Source organism: Ursus maritimus, unplaced genomic scaffold (assembly GCF_017311325.1).
Source record: "Ursus maritimus isolate PB19 unplaced genomic scaffold, ASM1731132v1 scaffold_14, whole genome shotgun sequence".
Taxonomy (NCBI): domain Eukaryota; kingdom Metazoa; phylum Chordata; class Mammalia; order Carnivora; family Ursidae; genus Ursus; species Ursus maritimus.
In genome coordinates, this window is record NW_024423786.1 from 40,649,608 (window position 1) to 40,667,540 (window position 17,933).

Genomic DNA, 17,933 nt, shown 5'->3' on the forward strand with positions numbered 1-17,933 from the left:
CTCTCTCAAATAAATAAGTCTTTTTAAAAATATTAATAATTGCAAGAACGTTGTACGGTGATAGATGGTAACTACGCTTACCGTGGTGAGCAGTGAGTAGTGTATAGAATTGTCGAATCAGTATGTGTACACCTGAAACTGATAAACTTTGTATGTCGATTTCCAGTAATTTAAAAAAATTAAATTGGTTTTTGGTTTTTTTTTAACCAAAGGGTAAGCAGAATCACTAGCCTTTTAATATTTATTTTAAACATCATAGATTATTGTTTAAACTGTCCTGGGGTTTCTTATCTTTTTCATACTAAACATAAATCACTTTCCAAAAAATTTTATGTATGGTGTGAATTTATTAACTTAAATAATCCAGTCCAGAAAAAATGACCTTGTGATAATTTCAGTAGCAGTTTATTTATTGAATGCCATTCTGTGCCATGCAGTGAGCTAGGCTTTTTGAAGAAATAAAGTAATAGCACAATCTTTACTTTTTAACAAAACATAATGAACTGGAGAAAGAAGATTAATACATGTTAAATAATTAATTTTTAAAATGATGAACATAGAACACTTAAAGGTTTAAATATTTAAGGGACGCCTGGATGGCTCAGTTGGTTAAGCGTCTGCCGTCAGCGCGGGTCATGATCCCAGGGTCCTGGGATCAAGTCCCACATCAGACTCCTTGCTCAGCAGGGAGCCTGCTTCTCCCTCTGCCTGCTGCTCCCCCTGCTTGTGCTCTCTTTCTCTGACAAATAAATAGATAAAATCTTTAAAAAAAAAAGGTTTAAGTATTTAAAATTAAAAAAAAAATTTGAGACTAATAAGGAAATACGTGTTCAGGGACTAAATTGTTTTCTAGGAACAGTGAATGTTGAAAGAGCGAAGAGGAGAAGAACGGGCGCTGAAGTCATGAGAGAGGCTGTGTGGAACCTGAGCCTCGAGTCACGGCTTTGGGTTGTGGGCCCAGCAGCAGGCAGAGGTTGATTTTTTTTTTTTTAAAGATTTTATTTATTTATTTGACAGAGAGAGACAGCCAGCGAGAGAGGGAACACAAGCAGGGGGAGTGGGAGAGGAAGAAGCAGGCTCATAGCGGAGGAGCCTGATGTGGGGCTCGATCCCATAACGCCGGGATCACACCTGGAGCCGAAGGCAGACGCTTAACGACTGAGCCACCCAGGCGCCCCAGAGGTTGATGTTTGAGCAAAGGCACAGGGGTAGCAGAAGCAGGGGTTTCAGCAGGGGTCATGAGGGGACTAGCCGGCCCAGAGGAGTGGGGCATAACCCTGCTGTGGGTTCATTTCAGTGGATAAAGAAGAGTCTTAGATTAGTATCCAACATTTGCATTAATTTTCTACGAGAAGCATTTGTCATTTTTGAAGCCCTAAACAAATTGCCTTTATGAGCGTTGAAATAGTAGATGGTAGGTACACCTCCTCTAAACAGGAAGCGGTTCAAAGGTGGAAGTTCTAGTACTGTACTATAGAATATAAAATTATTGATAGCATGTTTTTTTATTACTGTAATTCTAGAACTGAACAAATATCCTTAGAGGTCATTACTGAAACGAAGAGAGACAAAAACGCTGTCCCAAATTTATACATTTAAGCTTTTGGTCGGAGAAGAGTCAGGAATTCAAATATTTCAGTTGGTGCCCAACCCTTTGTTTGCTTGCTTACTTGTTTGTTCTGTCTTCCTCCCTCCCTCCTTCCCTTTCTGTTGTTTAAACTCTGCTACAGATTGATTAAAATATTTAATAATAAATAAAGGGGGAAGAAAAATGATTCTGGAAGGTAACTAAGGACCAGGTTTTGAGACTGCTGCTTATAGTACTGTTGAGTCAGTGACAGATCGATTCTTAACTTCAGCCTCAGAGCATCAGAAAACTATTTTCTCCTGCCATTTTCTGGTTAATTTCTCTTTAATAATCCAGAACGGAGCTGTGTTGTTACATTTGTGCTTTTGTGATTTGAGACGTGAGATAAGTCAATCCATAAAAATTTGTTATTTATATTTTTATTAATTTTAAGAAGTGTTTATGCAAGTATTTGCCACCTCTTTCTCTTCCCTCCTTCATATGCCACTTGTGAACCTTCCCAAGGACACTGTGGTTTGTTTTTTGATTTATAATAGTCGTTCTGGCTTAACAAATGTTCAGGTACTTCATTTATCTAATAACTTCTGAATACTTATGTGTAAGTTATATTTTACTAGGTTTTTGAGAGATATAAAGATGAGTGGATAAGTCAGAGGTCTCAATTTAATTTTAGAATTAAAATGCATTTTAAAAATTGTGTGTCACAACCTCACAACCTTTTTTTTTTTTTTAACTCTAGGTTGGTGGTCTGTGGCTCTAAAAGTCTCAAGGTCACACCCAGAGTTAAGTAGCAGAGCCAGGGTTTGAACCTTAAAAGAACTAGGGACTGTACATTTATATATTTGTTGGCTGCCTACAGCTAGATTTTTTTTAAAACATATAAGGCTTTTAGAATCATACTTGGCTCATAAGTCTCTCTTTTGCTTTTCTCTCCTCCCCTTGTTCTCTCTTTCTCTGCTTCACTCACTCACACTCTGCCTTTCTCCCTCTCTCCTACTCTTTATTGTCCCCTTCTGTTCTCCCCTGCCCTCTCTTTGGCTTCATTCTCAGGCAGACTCTTTCAAGGTGGGAAAGAGGGCCACTGACAGCCTAAGTGTATCATTATGGCTCAAGATCCAAAATGTCAGAATGTCTGTATATCAAATTTCTCCAAAGGACTTCTGGCCCGGTTGAATCACAGTTGAACTCCTTCGGTCAGGAAAGCAAAAACACGGTGATTGACCTCTGCACCAGGAGCGCCTGGGAGGGAATAGGGCTGTTCCCCTTTGGAAGGGATGCAGGCAGACAAATCTTGGGGTCTGCTTTTTTTGGCCTTTGACATCCTAGCTATTCTCTAGTGGCCCTCTGTGAAGAACTGCTGTCCTCTGTAAGCTTTTTCCATTCAAATTGGTGTGCTCCTTATTTTCCCATTCTTTGTTTTTTAAAGATTTTTTTTAATTTATTCATTTGACAGAGATAGAGACAACCAGCGAGAGAGGGAACACAAGCAGGGGGAGTGGGAGAGGGAGAAGCAGGCCTCCAGCAGAGGAGCCTGACGTGGGGCTCGATCCTAGAACTCCGGGATCACGCCCTGAGCCAAAGGCAGGATCACACCCTGAGCCTCAGCTTAACAACTGAGCCACCCAGGTGCCCCTTATTTTCCCATTCTTAACCACGACCTCAACTTGTGGTATATTTGGCTGTGCTGAATACTTTCCCCACTTCTCCAGCACTGCGTAAAAACAGGTATGTGGTCTATACAAAATTGTCTCTATATGTCTGCTGAAATAGTGAAGAATACATATTAGGTATTACAGAAAATTAAACCCACAACTAAGCCAATTTGACTGCAGTCAGCTCTGCAGAACTTCCATGTGTTGAAATGCTGTTTAAAGTTAGTTCTCTTGGGGCACCCCCGGGTGGCTCAGTTGATTAAATGTCCAGCTCTTGATTTTGGCTCAGGTCATGATCTCAGGGTCCTGGGATCGAGCCCGGCGTGGAGCTCTGCAATGGACATGGAACCTGCATAAGATTCTCTGTCCCCAGAGCACCTGGGTGGCACATTTGGTTAAGTGTTGGACTCTTGGTTTCAGCTGGGGTTTTGATCTTAGGGTCATGATCTCAGGGTCATGAGATCAGGCCTTACATCGAGCCCGGCATAGTGTTCTACACTCCATGGGAAGTCTGCTTAAGACTTTCTCTCCCTCTGCCCCTCCCCTCCGCATACGAGCTCTCTTTATCTCTCTTTAAAATAAATCTTAAAAAAAAAGAAAAAAAAAAAAGATTCTCCCTCCTCCTCTTCACCTATTCACCCCTGCTTGCACATAAATTCACTCTCTCCCTCAAAAATTAAAAAGATAAGAAAATAAAAAATAAAGTTGGCTCTTTTAAAGCTAATGGAGGGACAGAAAAAAGAAAGCAGAGCGGGGGAGAGACCAAAAGGAGGAGGAGGTGCTTGGAGAAACGGAGGTGATCATTCCAACCTCTGGAGGTGCTTAGACATGAATTTACAGGACCCCATTACAGGGTATTGACATCTCTGCTGGTAGTAGCCTCCGTATCTGAACTGTATTGCTAAGTTTTTCTCTTCTCCCTGGCTCCAAGTTGTACCTTAGCCAGAGGCATTTACTTTTGTACTTGTGTCATTTAGTGAGAGTTGACCTAGGGAATAGCCATGTGTGGACTATCTCTATATCATCCCTTGTAAACTGTCACTGATGCGAGACGATTAGGACGATCAGTTTCTATCTTAAAAAGACAGTTGTTGGGGCGCCTGGGTGGCGCAGTCGTTAAAGCGTCTGCCTTCGGCTCAGGGCGTGATCTCAGCGTACCGGGATCGAGTCCCACGTCGGGCTCCTCTGCTATGAGCCTGCTTCTCCCTCTCCCACTCCCCCTGCTGTGTTCCCTCTCTCGCTGGCTGTCTGTCACATAAATAAATAAAATCTTTAAAAAAAAAAAAAAAGACAGTTGTTAAAAACATTGCTTAAATTTTGGAAAGAGTACATCTTCTTTTGAAGAATTGATGTGTTTCCTTTTCTTACAACTTATGGCAGAAGTTTCTTAATTGTGTGCAGGTCAGTGCCCATAATAACCTCCAGAGAGAAACCACTCCTGCTGGAGGCTCTGGTTAACACACAGAACCCCGGGAGGGTTTGCCATTGATGACGTTAACTGTCCTGCCTTCCAGCAGATACGTTTCTTAGGGATTTGGTGTTTTACTTATGTAAGAAGAGTTTTAGTTACAAAATGATAATTAAATATCTTGATTAAAATTAGAGTATATTATTCACCTTCCATTCTTGTAGACATGGAAGATAAATTCACAGACTTATGAGGCTTAAGTAAAAATGTTTATAGAAAAAAAAATCTTCCGATATCCAAGATCCTCTCAGGAGATGTTCCTGAAGGAGCATTTTAGAAAATGCAAATCGAGGATAAATGATTTTGTTTTATTCTTCTTCTCTCCTTTCCCCCCAAACCACTTCATGTAGGTGAAATGAGATTTAAGTGGTTCTATGAAACATGAAAATAAAGGGCCACATTGAAGGGGAGCATTTTTTTTTTTTTAAAGATTTTATTTATTTATTTATTTGACAGAGATAGAGACAGCCAGCGAGAGAGGGAACACAAGCAGGGGGAGTGGGAGAGGAAGAAGCAGGCTCCTAGCGGAGGAGCCTGATGTGGGGCTGGATCCCATAACGCCGGGATCACGCCCTGAGCCGAAGGCAGACGCTTAACCGCTGTACCACCCAGGTGCCCCGAAGGGGAGCATTTGCACCTAGAGGCAGCCTGATGAGTCGGCTGCTAACAAGAGGAGTCCTGTCACTTCACTCCCACTTTGCCTTGAGGTTAGCAGTTGGTGTATTAGCCGTAGAACTTTTTATAAGTACCCTGTGGCGCAGCCTTCTCCTTCTCCCAGCCACATCTTCTTTAGGTCCTCATCTGTTTTCCAGAAGGAAGATAGTAGGGAAGCTTTAAACTTTGGTACTGTGGCTATTCAGCCTTTCAGAACTTCTTTCTCATTTAACTTTCGTGCCCTTCTCAACCAAAGTTCCTTCTCCTAACGAGGAAGTATATGCTAAAGTCACCCTAATCCATTTTGAGAATATTTTTATCACCCTCAGAGTTCCCTGGGCCCACTGATGCTAGTTCCCATTCCTGCTTACAGTCTAGGTAACCACTGTTCTACTTTCTGTCTTTATAGTTTTATCTTTTCTAGAAAATTCATGTAAACAGAATTATACGTAGATAGTCTTTTCTGTCTTGCTTTTCTCACATACCGTAATGCTTTTTAAGGCTCATCTGTATTGTAGTGATTATCAGCAGTTCATTCCCCATTCCACTCGATTTTGCTTCGTGTGCATTATTATGCATAAACTATATTTTGTTTAGCCATTCACCAGCTGATGCACATTGGGTTTCTAATTTTTAGCTGTTATGAATAATGCAGCTGTGAATATTAAGATATTCGTTTTTGTATAGATATGTGTTTTGATTTCTCTTGGGTAGATACCTGAGATTGAAATTGCTGAGTCAGACATGTTTAACATTTTAAGAAACTGTCAGAGTCTAGAAATAAACTCTTACATCTTTGAGCAAGGGTGCCAAGATAAATCAGTGAGGGAAGAATACAGTAGCATCCCCTTATCCGCGATTTTGCTTTCCATGGTTTCAATTACTTGTGGTTAACTGCGGTATGAAAGCAGATAGTCCTCTTTCTGACGTAACAGGTCAGTAGTAGCCTAACACTACATCACAAAGCCTGCGTCATTCACCTCACTTCATCGCGATCATGTAGGCATTTTACCATCTCACATCATCACAAGAAGGGTGAATATAGTACAATAAGATATTTTGATAGACCACATTCACATAAACTTTTATTTACAGTATATTGTAATTGTTCTATTTTATTATTGTTGTTAATCTCTTGCTGTGTCTAATTTATAAATTAAACTTTATCATAGATATGTGTGAATAGGAAAAAGCATAGCGTATGTAGGGTTCAGTACTGTCTGTAGTTTCAGGTGTCCCTGGGGCAGGAGGGTGTCTTGAAACGTATCCAAGGGGGGGTTACTATAGTCTTTTCAACAAATGGGGCTGGGAAACTGGAGATATCTATTTGCAAAAGAATGAAGTCAGGACCTCCTACCTAATATCACATAAAAAAATAAAATGGATCACATATCTAAATATAAGAGGTAAAAGGAAAAGTCTCCTAGAAGAAAACATGGGCATAGATTGTTACGAACCTGGATCAGCCAGTAACGGTTTCTTAGGGCTCCAAAGCACAAGTGACAAAAGAAAAGCAGATAAATTAGACTTTATCAGAGGGCGTGGCTGGCTCAGTCAGAGGAGTATGTGGCTCTTGGTCTCGGAGTTGTAAGTTTGAGTACTACATTGGGTGTAGAGATGACTTAAAAATAAAATCTTAAAAAAAAATTGGACTTTATCAAAATTAAAAATTTTTTGTGCTCCAAGGACATCATCAAGAAAATGAATCTTGGATGGATCTAGAGGGTAGAATGCTAAGTGCAATAAATATGTCAGAGGAAGACAAATAAGATATGATTTCACTCATACGTGGAATTTAAGAAACAAAACAAATGGACAAAGATAAAAAGAAGCACATCCGTAAATACAGAGAACAGACTGGTGCTTGCCAGAGGAAAGGTGGGTTGGGGGGATGGGTGAAATAGGTAAGGTGATGAGCACTGAGTAATGTATGGAATTGTTGAATCATTACATTGTACTCCTGAAACTAATACAACTGTATGTTAACTGTGCTTGAATTAAAAAAAGAAAGTGAATCTTATATCTCAATAATTTCAAAAACCCCAATGGCTCAATTAAAAAATTGAATAGACTTTTTTTTTTTTAAGCAAGATTTGTTTATTATATAGAGAGAGTATGAGCGGGACAGGCAGAGGGAGAGGGAGAGAATCCCAAGCGGACTGTGCACTGCGCATGGAGCCAGACTCAGGGCTCGATCTCACGACCCAAGCCATACTAAGAATTGGGTGCTTAACTGACTGCACCACCCAGGTGCTCCTTGAATAGAAATTTCTTAAAAAAAAAAAAATGCAAATGACTGATAAGCAATGAAAATTGCAAATGACTGATAAGCAATGAAAATATGCAGAACAGTACTAGTCATTAGGGAAATGCAAATTAAAACCACAGTGGGATAGACTTCACACTCACATCTGGCATAGCTAAAATAAAAAAGATCAACAAGTGTTGGTGAAGACGTGGAGAAACAAACTCATACATTGTTGGTTGGGATTGTAAAATGGTGTAAGCGCTTTGCAAAAACAGTTTGGCAGTTCCTCAAAATGTTAAACGTAAGAGTTGCTATATGACCTAGAAATTCTATTAGGCATATACCCAGTAGAATTGGAAACATATGCCCACATGAAAACCTATACTTAATGTTCATAGCAGCATTATTTACAGTAGCCAAAAATGGAAACAATCAGATGTTAGTAGATGATATCCATACAGTGGAATATTATTTGGCCTTACAAAGCTGTGAAATTCTGACACATGGCACATGGACAATCCTTGGAAATACTGCTAAGTGAAATAAACCAGTCATAAAAGGCCACATATCGTATGATGACATTTATATGATGTATCTAGAATAGGCAAATCCACAGAAACGGAAAGTAGGTTAGTAATTGTTAGGGGCTGGTGGGAAAGGGAAATGGGTATAGGATTTGGAATAATAAAAATTTTCTGAAGTTGGTGGTGGTTGTATAACTCAGCGAATGTACTAAAACCCGCTGGACTCTACACTCATTTAAAGGGTAGATTTATATCTCAATTACACTGTTCATAAAAAAAAGAAAAGGAAACCATCAAACTAATTTTTAAAGTCCATCCAGGAATGAAAGAAATTTCCTTTTTCTCTACATCTTCACAAACTCCTGGCGTCTCATAGTGATTTCAATTTGCATTTCGCTAACGACTAATGATGATGAGCTTCTTTTCATGTGCATATTATCCATTTGTATATTTTCTTTGATGAAAAGGTCAGTTGAAATCTTTTGTGCAATTAAAATTGAGTTGCTTCTCTTATAATTGTGTTGTAAGAGGTTTTTTCCAAGACTTAATTTTTTATTATTAGACTCAACAAAGAATAACATTTTAATAAATATGATCAGAACAAACAAAATGTAAGGGAAATAAGATTAAAACTTTATACATTGTCGCAAGTATAAACAAAACTAAGCAAAAAGACTGAAGTAGCTATTTCCCCCTATTAAATGCTTAAACACGGTTTTGGACACACAGTATGTACCAATATTTAAGTTACTTATAAATATTAAGTTTTTAATGTGATAAGTGAACTTGTTTCTTGTAAAACTTACCTAATGTAGACCATAAGTATAATTATGTTGTAAGAGATTTTGATCTCTTCAGCATACAGGTCCTTTATTAGATTTGTCATTTGCAAATATTTTCTCCCGGTCTGTGGCTTCTCTTTTCATTTTCTTAATGGTATCTTTGAAAAGCAAAAGTTTTAAATTTCAATGATGTCCAGTTCGTCAGCTTTTTTCTTTTATGGATCCTGCCTTTGACAACATATCTAAGAAATCTTTGCCTAGTCCAGGGTCACAGCGATTTTTTTTTCTCCTATGTTTTCTTCTACAAGTTCTTTTAGTTTCACCTGTTTACATTTTGGTTCTTAATCTATTTGGAGTTAGATTTTGCATGTGGTATGAGGTAAGTGACCAGTTGTTTCTGTATCATTGGTTGAAAAAATGATCCTTTCCCCATTGAATTACCTTGGCACCTCTGTTAAAAACCAGTTATCCACGACTTATGCAGTCTTCTTTCTGAATTCTCTTCTGCTCCATTTATCTAATGTGTGGTCTATACCACACTGACTTGGTTATTGTACATTTGTAGTAACTTTTGAAATCAAGTAATTTAAATCCTCCAGTGTGCTTTTCTTCAAAACTGCTTTGGCTATTCTGTGATTTTTACATTTCCATATAAGTTATGGAATGAGCTTGTTGACACCTTCCTCTGGGTCTTTTCATTGTAATTGCCTTGAATCTATTGTCAGTTTGAGAATCGCCATCTTAACAATATTCAGTCTTCTGTTAATGAGTAGTATATCTCCCCATTTATTTAGATCTGACATTTTAAAAAATTTTGGTGACTTGAAATGATTGCTGTTGACAATTTTGTCAGATTTTATACTTGTTCTTGTGTGGGTAAAAATCACTAACCTTTTCACATACCATAACCAGAAGATAATCCTGCAGTGTTTTTAACCTTATAACACACTATGCTTCCAGTATTTTGATTATGTTTTTCTGCCTTAAAATTTTTAAAACATTTCTTGAAAGGCACTAGGGTAGATAGATTTTGTCATATTGTACTAATTGTGATACTAGTAGAAACTCAATTCTAGTGAAGGAGAAGACAGTAATACCTTGTAACTTTTATTTCGTGTTTCTGTTTGAAGGTTCTCCAACTCCATTCCTTGAAGAGAAAATGGCCTACCAGGGATATCAGAATATCCAGAGCTGGCCAGAAAATACAAACTTTTGCTTTGAACCAGAACAGTTGGTGAATCCTACCCAGACTGGTAAGTGCAGGTTTGCTCAGTGTGAGTGATGACATAAACATGAAAAATTTGTAGCCACCACTCAGCTAAAACTTTTTAGCCTACACATAGCTCGAAAAGCACAACCAGAGTGTAGCCCTTTACCCTGAACATTATTAGTTGACCCTCTTCTCCCGATCCCTCCTTCTGAGGCGCATGCCCTTCCAGATCTCCCTTTCGAAGACTGTTTTGAGTAACTTAACTGAAATTCATATTCATTGAAGACCAAATGGTCAGTAGTACCTTAGAACCTTAATTCTTGGGGTGCCTGGGTGGCTCAGTCAGTTAAGTGTCTGCCTTCGGCTCAGGTCACGATCCCAGGGTCCTAGGATCAAGCCCCACATCGGGTTTCCTGCTCAGCGAGAGTCTGCTTCTCCCTCTCCCTCTGCTCCTCCACGCCTTCCCCACTCATGCTTCCCTCTCTCTCTCAAATAAATAAATAAAATCTTAAAAAAAAGCAGATTTTTAGTATATTCACATATATATATACAGCTATCACCAGAATCAACTTTAGAACATTTTTATTACCTCAGAAACAAACCCTGTATTCTTTAGATACCACTCCCTATCTCCTTATCCACCCCAGCCCTAAGCAACCACTAGTCTACTTTCTGTCTCTCTCAATTTACCTGTTCTGGACATTTTATATAAATGAAATCATATGTGGTCTTTCGTGACTGGCTTTTTCACTTAGAAAGTTTTCAAGGATCATGCATTTTGTGGCAGAGATCAGTACTTCATTCTTTCAGAGGAACTCATAATATTCCATTGTGTGGATATACCACATTTTGTTTATCTGTTCATCAGTTGATAAATGTGTAAGTTGTTTGTGTGTTTTTTTGTTTGTTTTGTTTTTTACTTTTGTTGGTAATGCTGTTTTAAACACTCATGTACATGGGGCGCCTGGGTGGCTCAGTCGGTTAAGCGTCTGCCTTCAGCTTGGGTCATGGTCCTGGGGTCCCGGGATCCAGCCCCATGCTGGGCTTTTTGCTCAGCAGGGAGTCTGCTCCTCCCTCTCCCTCTGCCTCTGCCTTTCCCTGCCTACTTGTGCTCTATCAAATAAATAAATAAAATCTTTAAATAAAATAAACACTCATGTACAGGTTTTTGTGTAGACATTTATTTTCATTTCCCTTGGGTTTATACCTAGATTGGTATTGTTGATCATTTGATAACTCAATGTTTAATCGTTTGAGTACATGCCCAACTATTTTCCAAAGCAACTGTACCATTATATATTCCCACCGGTAGTGGATTAGGTTTCCAATTCCTCCACATCCTTGAAAGTCCTTGTTTTCCCTTTTGAAAAATTGCACCTAACCTAATTGGTATTGAAGTGATATCTTGTTACGATTTTTATTTGCATTTTCCTGTTGGCTAATGATGTTGATTATTTTTTATTTTTTCATATGTTTATTGGCTATTTGTATATCGTCCTTAGAGAAATGTGTATTTAGATCCTTTATCCCAATTTTAATTGGTGCGTCTTTTTTGTTGTCCTGTAAGAGTTCTTTATATACTAGACCCTTATCAGATTTATGATTCGCAAATATTTTCTCCCATTTTGTGAGTTGTCTTCTAATTTTCTTGATAGTGCCCTTTGATGCGTTAAAGTTTTTGATTTTGATGAAGTCCAGTTTATCTAGTTTTTCTTTTGTTGCTCATGCTTTGGTGTCATAACTAAGACTCCACTGCCAAATATGAAGTCATGAACATTTATTCTTATGTTTTCTTTTTCTTTTTCTTTTTTAAGATTTTATTTATTTGTTAGAGAACAAGCACTGGGAATGGCAGACAGAGGGAGAAGCAGGCTCCCTGCTGAGCAAGGAGCCTGATGCGGGACTTGATCCCAGGACCCTGGGGTCATGACCTTAGCTGAAGGCAGATGCTTAACCATCTGAGCCACCCAGGCATTCCTATCCTTATGTTTTCTTCTAAAAATTTTATAATTTCAGCTCTTGTATTAAGGTCTTTGATCCATTTTAAGTTGACTTGTGTGTATGGTGAGAGGTAGAGAGATCCAAATTCATTATTTTGCATGTTGATACCAAGTTGTCCAAGTTGTATTTTTTTGATAATTTTCCCCATTTCGTGATCTTGGCATCCTTGCTGAAATCTGTTGGCCAGAGATACATAGTCTTGTTTATCAACTCTTGATTATTTTCCATTGGATCTGTATGTCTGTCCTAATGCCAGTACTATACTGTCATGATTATTGTAGCTTTGTGGTAAGTTTTGCAATTAGGAGGGGTGAGCTTTCCATACTTTTTGGGGGTGTTTTTTTGTTTTGTTTTGATTTTTTAATGATTGTTTTAGCTACTCTGGCTGGGTCTTTTGTGATTCCATATGAATTTTAGAATCAGCTTGTCAATTTCTATAAAGAAATCAGCTGGGATTCTGATAGGAGTTGCATTGAATCTATAGATAAAGTTGAGGAGTTTTGCCATCTTTACAATACTGTCTTTGAATCCATAAACATGGGATGTTTTTCCCTTTATATCTTTTTTCTTTCAACAATATTTTTGTAGTTTTCAGAGTATAAATTCTGTACTTCCGTTTGTAAAATTTATTCCTACTATTTTATTCTTTTTGATGCTATGAATGGAAGGGTATAGATATACAATTGATTTTTGTATATTGATCTTGTATCTTCCAACCTTGCTGAACTCACTAGTTCTAGTAGTTTTTTAGTGGATTCCTTAGGATTTCCCACATGTAAGATCCCGTCATTTACAAATGTAGTTTTATTTATTTATTTATTTATTTATTTATTTATTTAGATTTTATTTATTTATTTGACAGACATGGAGACAGCCAGTGAGAGAGGGAACACAAGCAGGGGGAGTGGGAGAGGAAGAAGCAGGCTCATAGCAGAGGAGCCTGATGTGGGGCTCGATCCCATAACGCCGGGATCACGCCCTGAGCCGAAGGCAGATGCTTAACCGCTGTGCCACCCAGGCGCCCCTACAAATGTAGTTTTAGTTCCTCATTTCCAGTCTTGATGCCTTTTCTTTTTCTTGCCTGTTTCTTCTGGCTAGAACCTTCAGTACAGTGATGAACTAGAAGTGGTGAGAGCAGACATCCTGCTTCTGTTACTTTCTTGGAGGGAAAGCATCCAGTCTTTGGCCATTAAGTATGGCGTCAGCAGAGGGTGTTTTGTAGATGCCGTTTATCAGATTGAGGAAAGTGCCTTCTATTCCTAATTTGTCAAGTACTTGATTTATCATGAAAGGGTGTTGGATTTCGTCAGGTGGTTTTTCTGCATCTATTGAAATGATCATGTGGTTTTATTTTTTATTCTACTGATATGTATGTATTACATTGGTTACCAATCTTGCATTCCTGGGATAAATCCCATTTGGTCATAGTGTATATAATTTGTGTTATTTTCTGGCACATTCATAAACATATTTGTTGAAGAGTTTGGCATCCATATTTAGAGGAGATGCTGATCTGTAGTTTCCTTTTGATGTCTTTATCTGGTTTTGGTATCAGAGTAATATCAGGGTAATACCATTCTATGGTAATACCAACCCGAGAATGAGTTAGGAAGTGTTCTCCCTGCTTCAGATTTTTCTGGAAGAGTTTATGAAGAATTAGTTTTAATTCTTCTTTAAATGTTTAGTAGAGTTCATCAGCGAAGCCATCGTAGCCAGAGATTTTTTTTGTGAGTAGTTTTTAATTACTAATTTAAGTGTGGAAGAAGAGGAACCAGCAAGGGTAACATTAAAAGAATGACCAGTTTTGAGGTTGGAGAAAACTCAGAAGAGTATAATGTCTTGAAAGCCAAGTGTGGTAGTCAACCCCCAAGATGGTTCCAATGAGCCCCACCTCCTGGTATTCACACTTTGTGTAGTAACCTCCTGCATAGTACCAGGCTTGGTCTGTGTGACCAATAGAATAGATGGCAGAAATAATGGTATGTCATTTCTAAGATTAGGTTATAAAAGACACTGTGGCTTCCATCTTGGTTGTTCTCAGTTTACTCACCCTGGGGATAGGCAGCTGCTATGGAGAGGCCCACGTAGGGGAGAAACAGGGGCCTCCAGTCAGTAGCCATGTAAGTAAGCCATTGGGTAGGCAGGTTCTCCAGCCCCTGTCAAGTCTTCTGATGATCACAGCCTTGGCCAGTGCCTTGACTACAACCTTGCGAGACACCCTAATCAGTGGAGGTGGGGAAAATAGATTCTGGGGGACATTTTGAAGGTCAGATCAGCTGGATTTTCTTATGATTGGGAATGGTATATGAAAGAGAAAAGTCAAGGACGACTCCAGTGGTTTTGACCAAAAAGATAGAATGCCATTAGAAATGGGAAGATTATATGAGGGGTGGTTTGGGAAGCATGTTGCATTTTTGCTTTATTTTATACATTAAGAATTGGCAATTTGATACGAAAGTCAAGAAATAAGGAGTGAGGTCTAGGTGGCTGGAGGTACAGATTTGAGTGTTATTAACTTATAGACAGAATTTTAAACTATGAGATTAGATGAGATCACTAAGGGGGGAATGTAGATAGAGAAAAGATTTTCATCCCTTTAACCACTTAGTCCTTCAATTCTCCGCTTAAATATTTATCAGGTGAAGATCTTTGACTTGAACTAAAATATCCCTCTGTTAAATGTCCTCAGCCCTGACCTTCCTTATGTATCTCTGGGTTTTTAGAGCACACAGACTCTGCCGTATTAGAGGCACCTAGAAAAAAGTAATAAATGATAGAAGTTTGTAGAAACCATTAATTTTTACATGCAAGTTAGCAAGTCTCCCATCCTAATGTGCAAACCATACAGCAGTTATTCTCCTTGATGGTTTAGGCATTCTGTTTTCCTTCAGTGGAAGCGAGAGAAGCAGAGCAAGCAGCAGCCACCCCAAACCAAGTGATGCCGGGGAGAACGAATGGTTATAATCTCTCTCATACTCCAGCTCCCCTTCTGTTCTGGAGAAGCAGCTTTGGGGCCTCCTCCATCCCCAACAGTTTCTCCTTTTGCCTTCTGCTTGTTCATACCTCCCAGTGTCACCGTCTCCCCTGATCTTGACATCCCTTACTAGAAGCTGCCTCAGAGCCCCAGGAATGAACATTCTCCCAAAGCCTAGGTTTTTAAGCATCTGCCCCTGACAAGTGAAGCACCTTAAAGGAATGAGTCACTAGCATCTACCAGGGAACTAGTTAGAAATGCAGATGCTTAGGGCCTAGCAATCAGTGTTTCTTTAAGCCTGCAGGGTAATTGAGATGTGTGCTAATTTTGGGAAGGCCTTCTTAGAAGCAGAATTCTTTTTTTTCCTCTGATAAGGAATTTATTATAGGACTGGCATATTTTATGTTACAGGCAGGGAATAAACGTACTATTAGCCCCCTTTCTAGTACCTAGAATAAAACCATGCAGATCACAAATCTCCCTGTCTAGAATATCAGAAAGATTAATTCAGAAATCATTTAGTCCATTTCTCTAAGTTCTGTTGACCATGGCATGCTTAATATTTCATTTCTGCATCAGGGCAGAAATGTCTTATGAATATTTCATAACTAAAGATCAAAAAGAAAGGAAGCAACTTTAAATAAATTTGGAAATAGTATCCACAGTTAAAGGCTGATTATCCTTTCCTTGAATTGGAATACAGGCTGATTTGTCTGCTCAGGGATGGAAGTAGACGTGCTAGTAGCAGTGAGCACACAGGGCAATTTTTATTTAAATTCTAGTTAGTTAAGGGCGACTGGGTGACTCAGTCAGTTAAGTGTCTGCCTTCAGCTCAGGTCATGATCCCAGGGTCCTGGGATGGAGCCCTGCGTTGGCTCAGGCTCAGGCTCTCTGCTCAGTGGGGAGTCTGCTTCTCCCTCTGCCCCTCCCCCTGGCTTGTACTCTCTCTCTCAAATAAATAAATAAAATCTTTTTTAAAAATTGTAGTTAGTTAACATATAGTGTAATATTGGTTTCAGGAGTAGAATTTAGTTATTTATCACTTACATACAACACCCGTAACTCATCGTAACAAGTGCCCCTTGGTAGCAAAATTCTTGCTTGGCCTGAATGGCTTTGCTCTTTTTCTCATGTAAAAAGGCACAGTTTCCCTGATGTTTTGAGTGCCTTTACTAATGGCAACTCATGGTTCTGGAGTTTATTTCTCTTCTTAAGATGCTAGCTGTTCACCTTATCTCATTCAGATAACTTTTTAAAAGTAATTTTCTTCATGATGTCCAGTGAGGTGAAAATGTCTTTTTTACTTGTCTGGCTGTCTTTTTTTTTTTTTTTCCCTTAATAACCTAAAATGAATGTCTAAATATATTTTGGAGTTTAATTCTATCTGTACTTTCACTTCTTAGCGTATTATAGAATTAAGCATTAGTTGTGCTTTTAATTTTTTATTTGTTGGCTGATTCATATAATCAAATCTTAGAGAATATGAGATTACATATTCTTAATTTATAGCAAAGGAAGTAGTTCTTCTCTACCATGTTCAGTTGCATATTATCTCAGTTTATTTAACTTATGTTGATGACACACATGTAACCAATCAGTATTCATCATAGGATAAGGAATGCTAATCTTTTTAGTTGTATTCACTGGGAATGAGTTTTAAATTTCTTCTTTTGGGGCGCCTGGGTGGCTCAGTCGTTAAGCATCTGCCTTCGGCTCAGGGCGTGATCCCGGCGTTTCGGGATCGAGTCCTACATCAGGTTCCTCCGCGGGAAGCCTGCTTCTTCCTCTCCCACTCCCCCTGCTTGTGTTCCCTCTCTCGCTGGCTGTCTCTATCTCTGTCAAATAAATAAATAAAATCTTTTTTAAAAAATAAAATAAATAAAATAAATTTCTTCTTTTTTCCAGATCCCTTTAAGATGCACCATGATGATGGCCTGGAGGATTTTCTCTTTCTCCCCAGTGGAACAGCCAGTGCTTCAGCATTTACAGAACGAAATGATCCCCTGCAAGACAGTTATGGTATGATGTCTTCAACTGGATTTATTGCTTAACTCCAGCAATTAATGTGGCCTTCTACCTGTCGCCTTTGAAGTTAACCACTAGGCAAAGTCATGTTTTTTGGCTCTGGCTCTAACAAGGCTCTATCTAGATTGGTCTCAGGAGAGAATTCAACAGTTGGGGTGCTCAGGGTTTGCTCACTTCCTCTCATGGGATCTTGAATACTATATGATAGGGCCAGATTCTGTCTCCACATTTTACCAGCTTATTACCTTGGGTAAGTTATGTCCTCTCTAAACTTTGATTCCTTTATCTATAATATGGGGCCAGCACTAGGTCCTACCTTAAAGATGTGGTGACAATTAAATAAAACTTTGTAAAAGCACTTCTCATAGCATCTGGTACTTAGTAAACATTAAACAGATCTTAGTTCTCAATTAGTAGTATCCTTATTCCTGGTTTTGTGTAACTTTTCATATGAGCATGGCCAGGATACTGTGGGGGAGGTGAAACTTTACTTCTTCGCATCTTAGGTTTTCAGCTGAGACTTTAACAGAAGGACAGATGAACAGGAGACAAACAGTTTGCTGATAACACATGCCGCATCCATCATACGGGAGAAAAGTGACTCAGAGTGGTAGTTTCGAATTTTGGTTTATAAAGCATCTTCAACAAAGAACAGTTAATGTGTAAAGAAATGACAGGGCAAAGGAAAGCAGTTTTAGGCTTCGTGAGTGGCAAACTGTGGGAAGAATATGCATGGGAGGGAACTTAAGGGAGTAAGGTTTGTTGGCAAATTCCTCTGGTGCCTTCTTTGGGCTTGCAAGAGTCTGT

General features: G+C 38.8%; 1 protein-coding gene across 5 annotated transcripts in view; it reads left to right on the plus strand.

Annotated features, from left to right (window-relative positions):
* MAP4 (microtubule associated protein 4) overlaps window positions 1-17,933 on the plus strand; it is a 183,233-nt gene that overhangs the window by 108,998 nt on the left and 56,302 nt on the right. For all 5 annotated transcript variants that reach the window (XM_040628890.1, XM_040628889.1, XM_040628887.1 and 2 more), the window contains 2 exons: window positions 10,047-10,169; window positions 17,007-17,120. In XM_040628890.1, coding sequence (XP_040484824.1) covers window positions 10,047-10,169; window positions 17,007-17,120 — 237 coding nt within the window. The remainder of the gene's footprint in view (window positions 1-10,046; window positions 10,170-17,006; window positions 17,121-17,933) is intronic.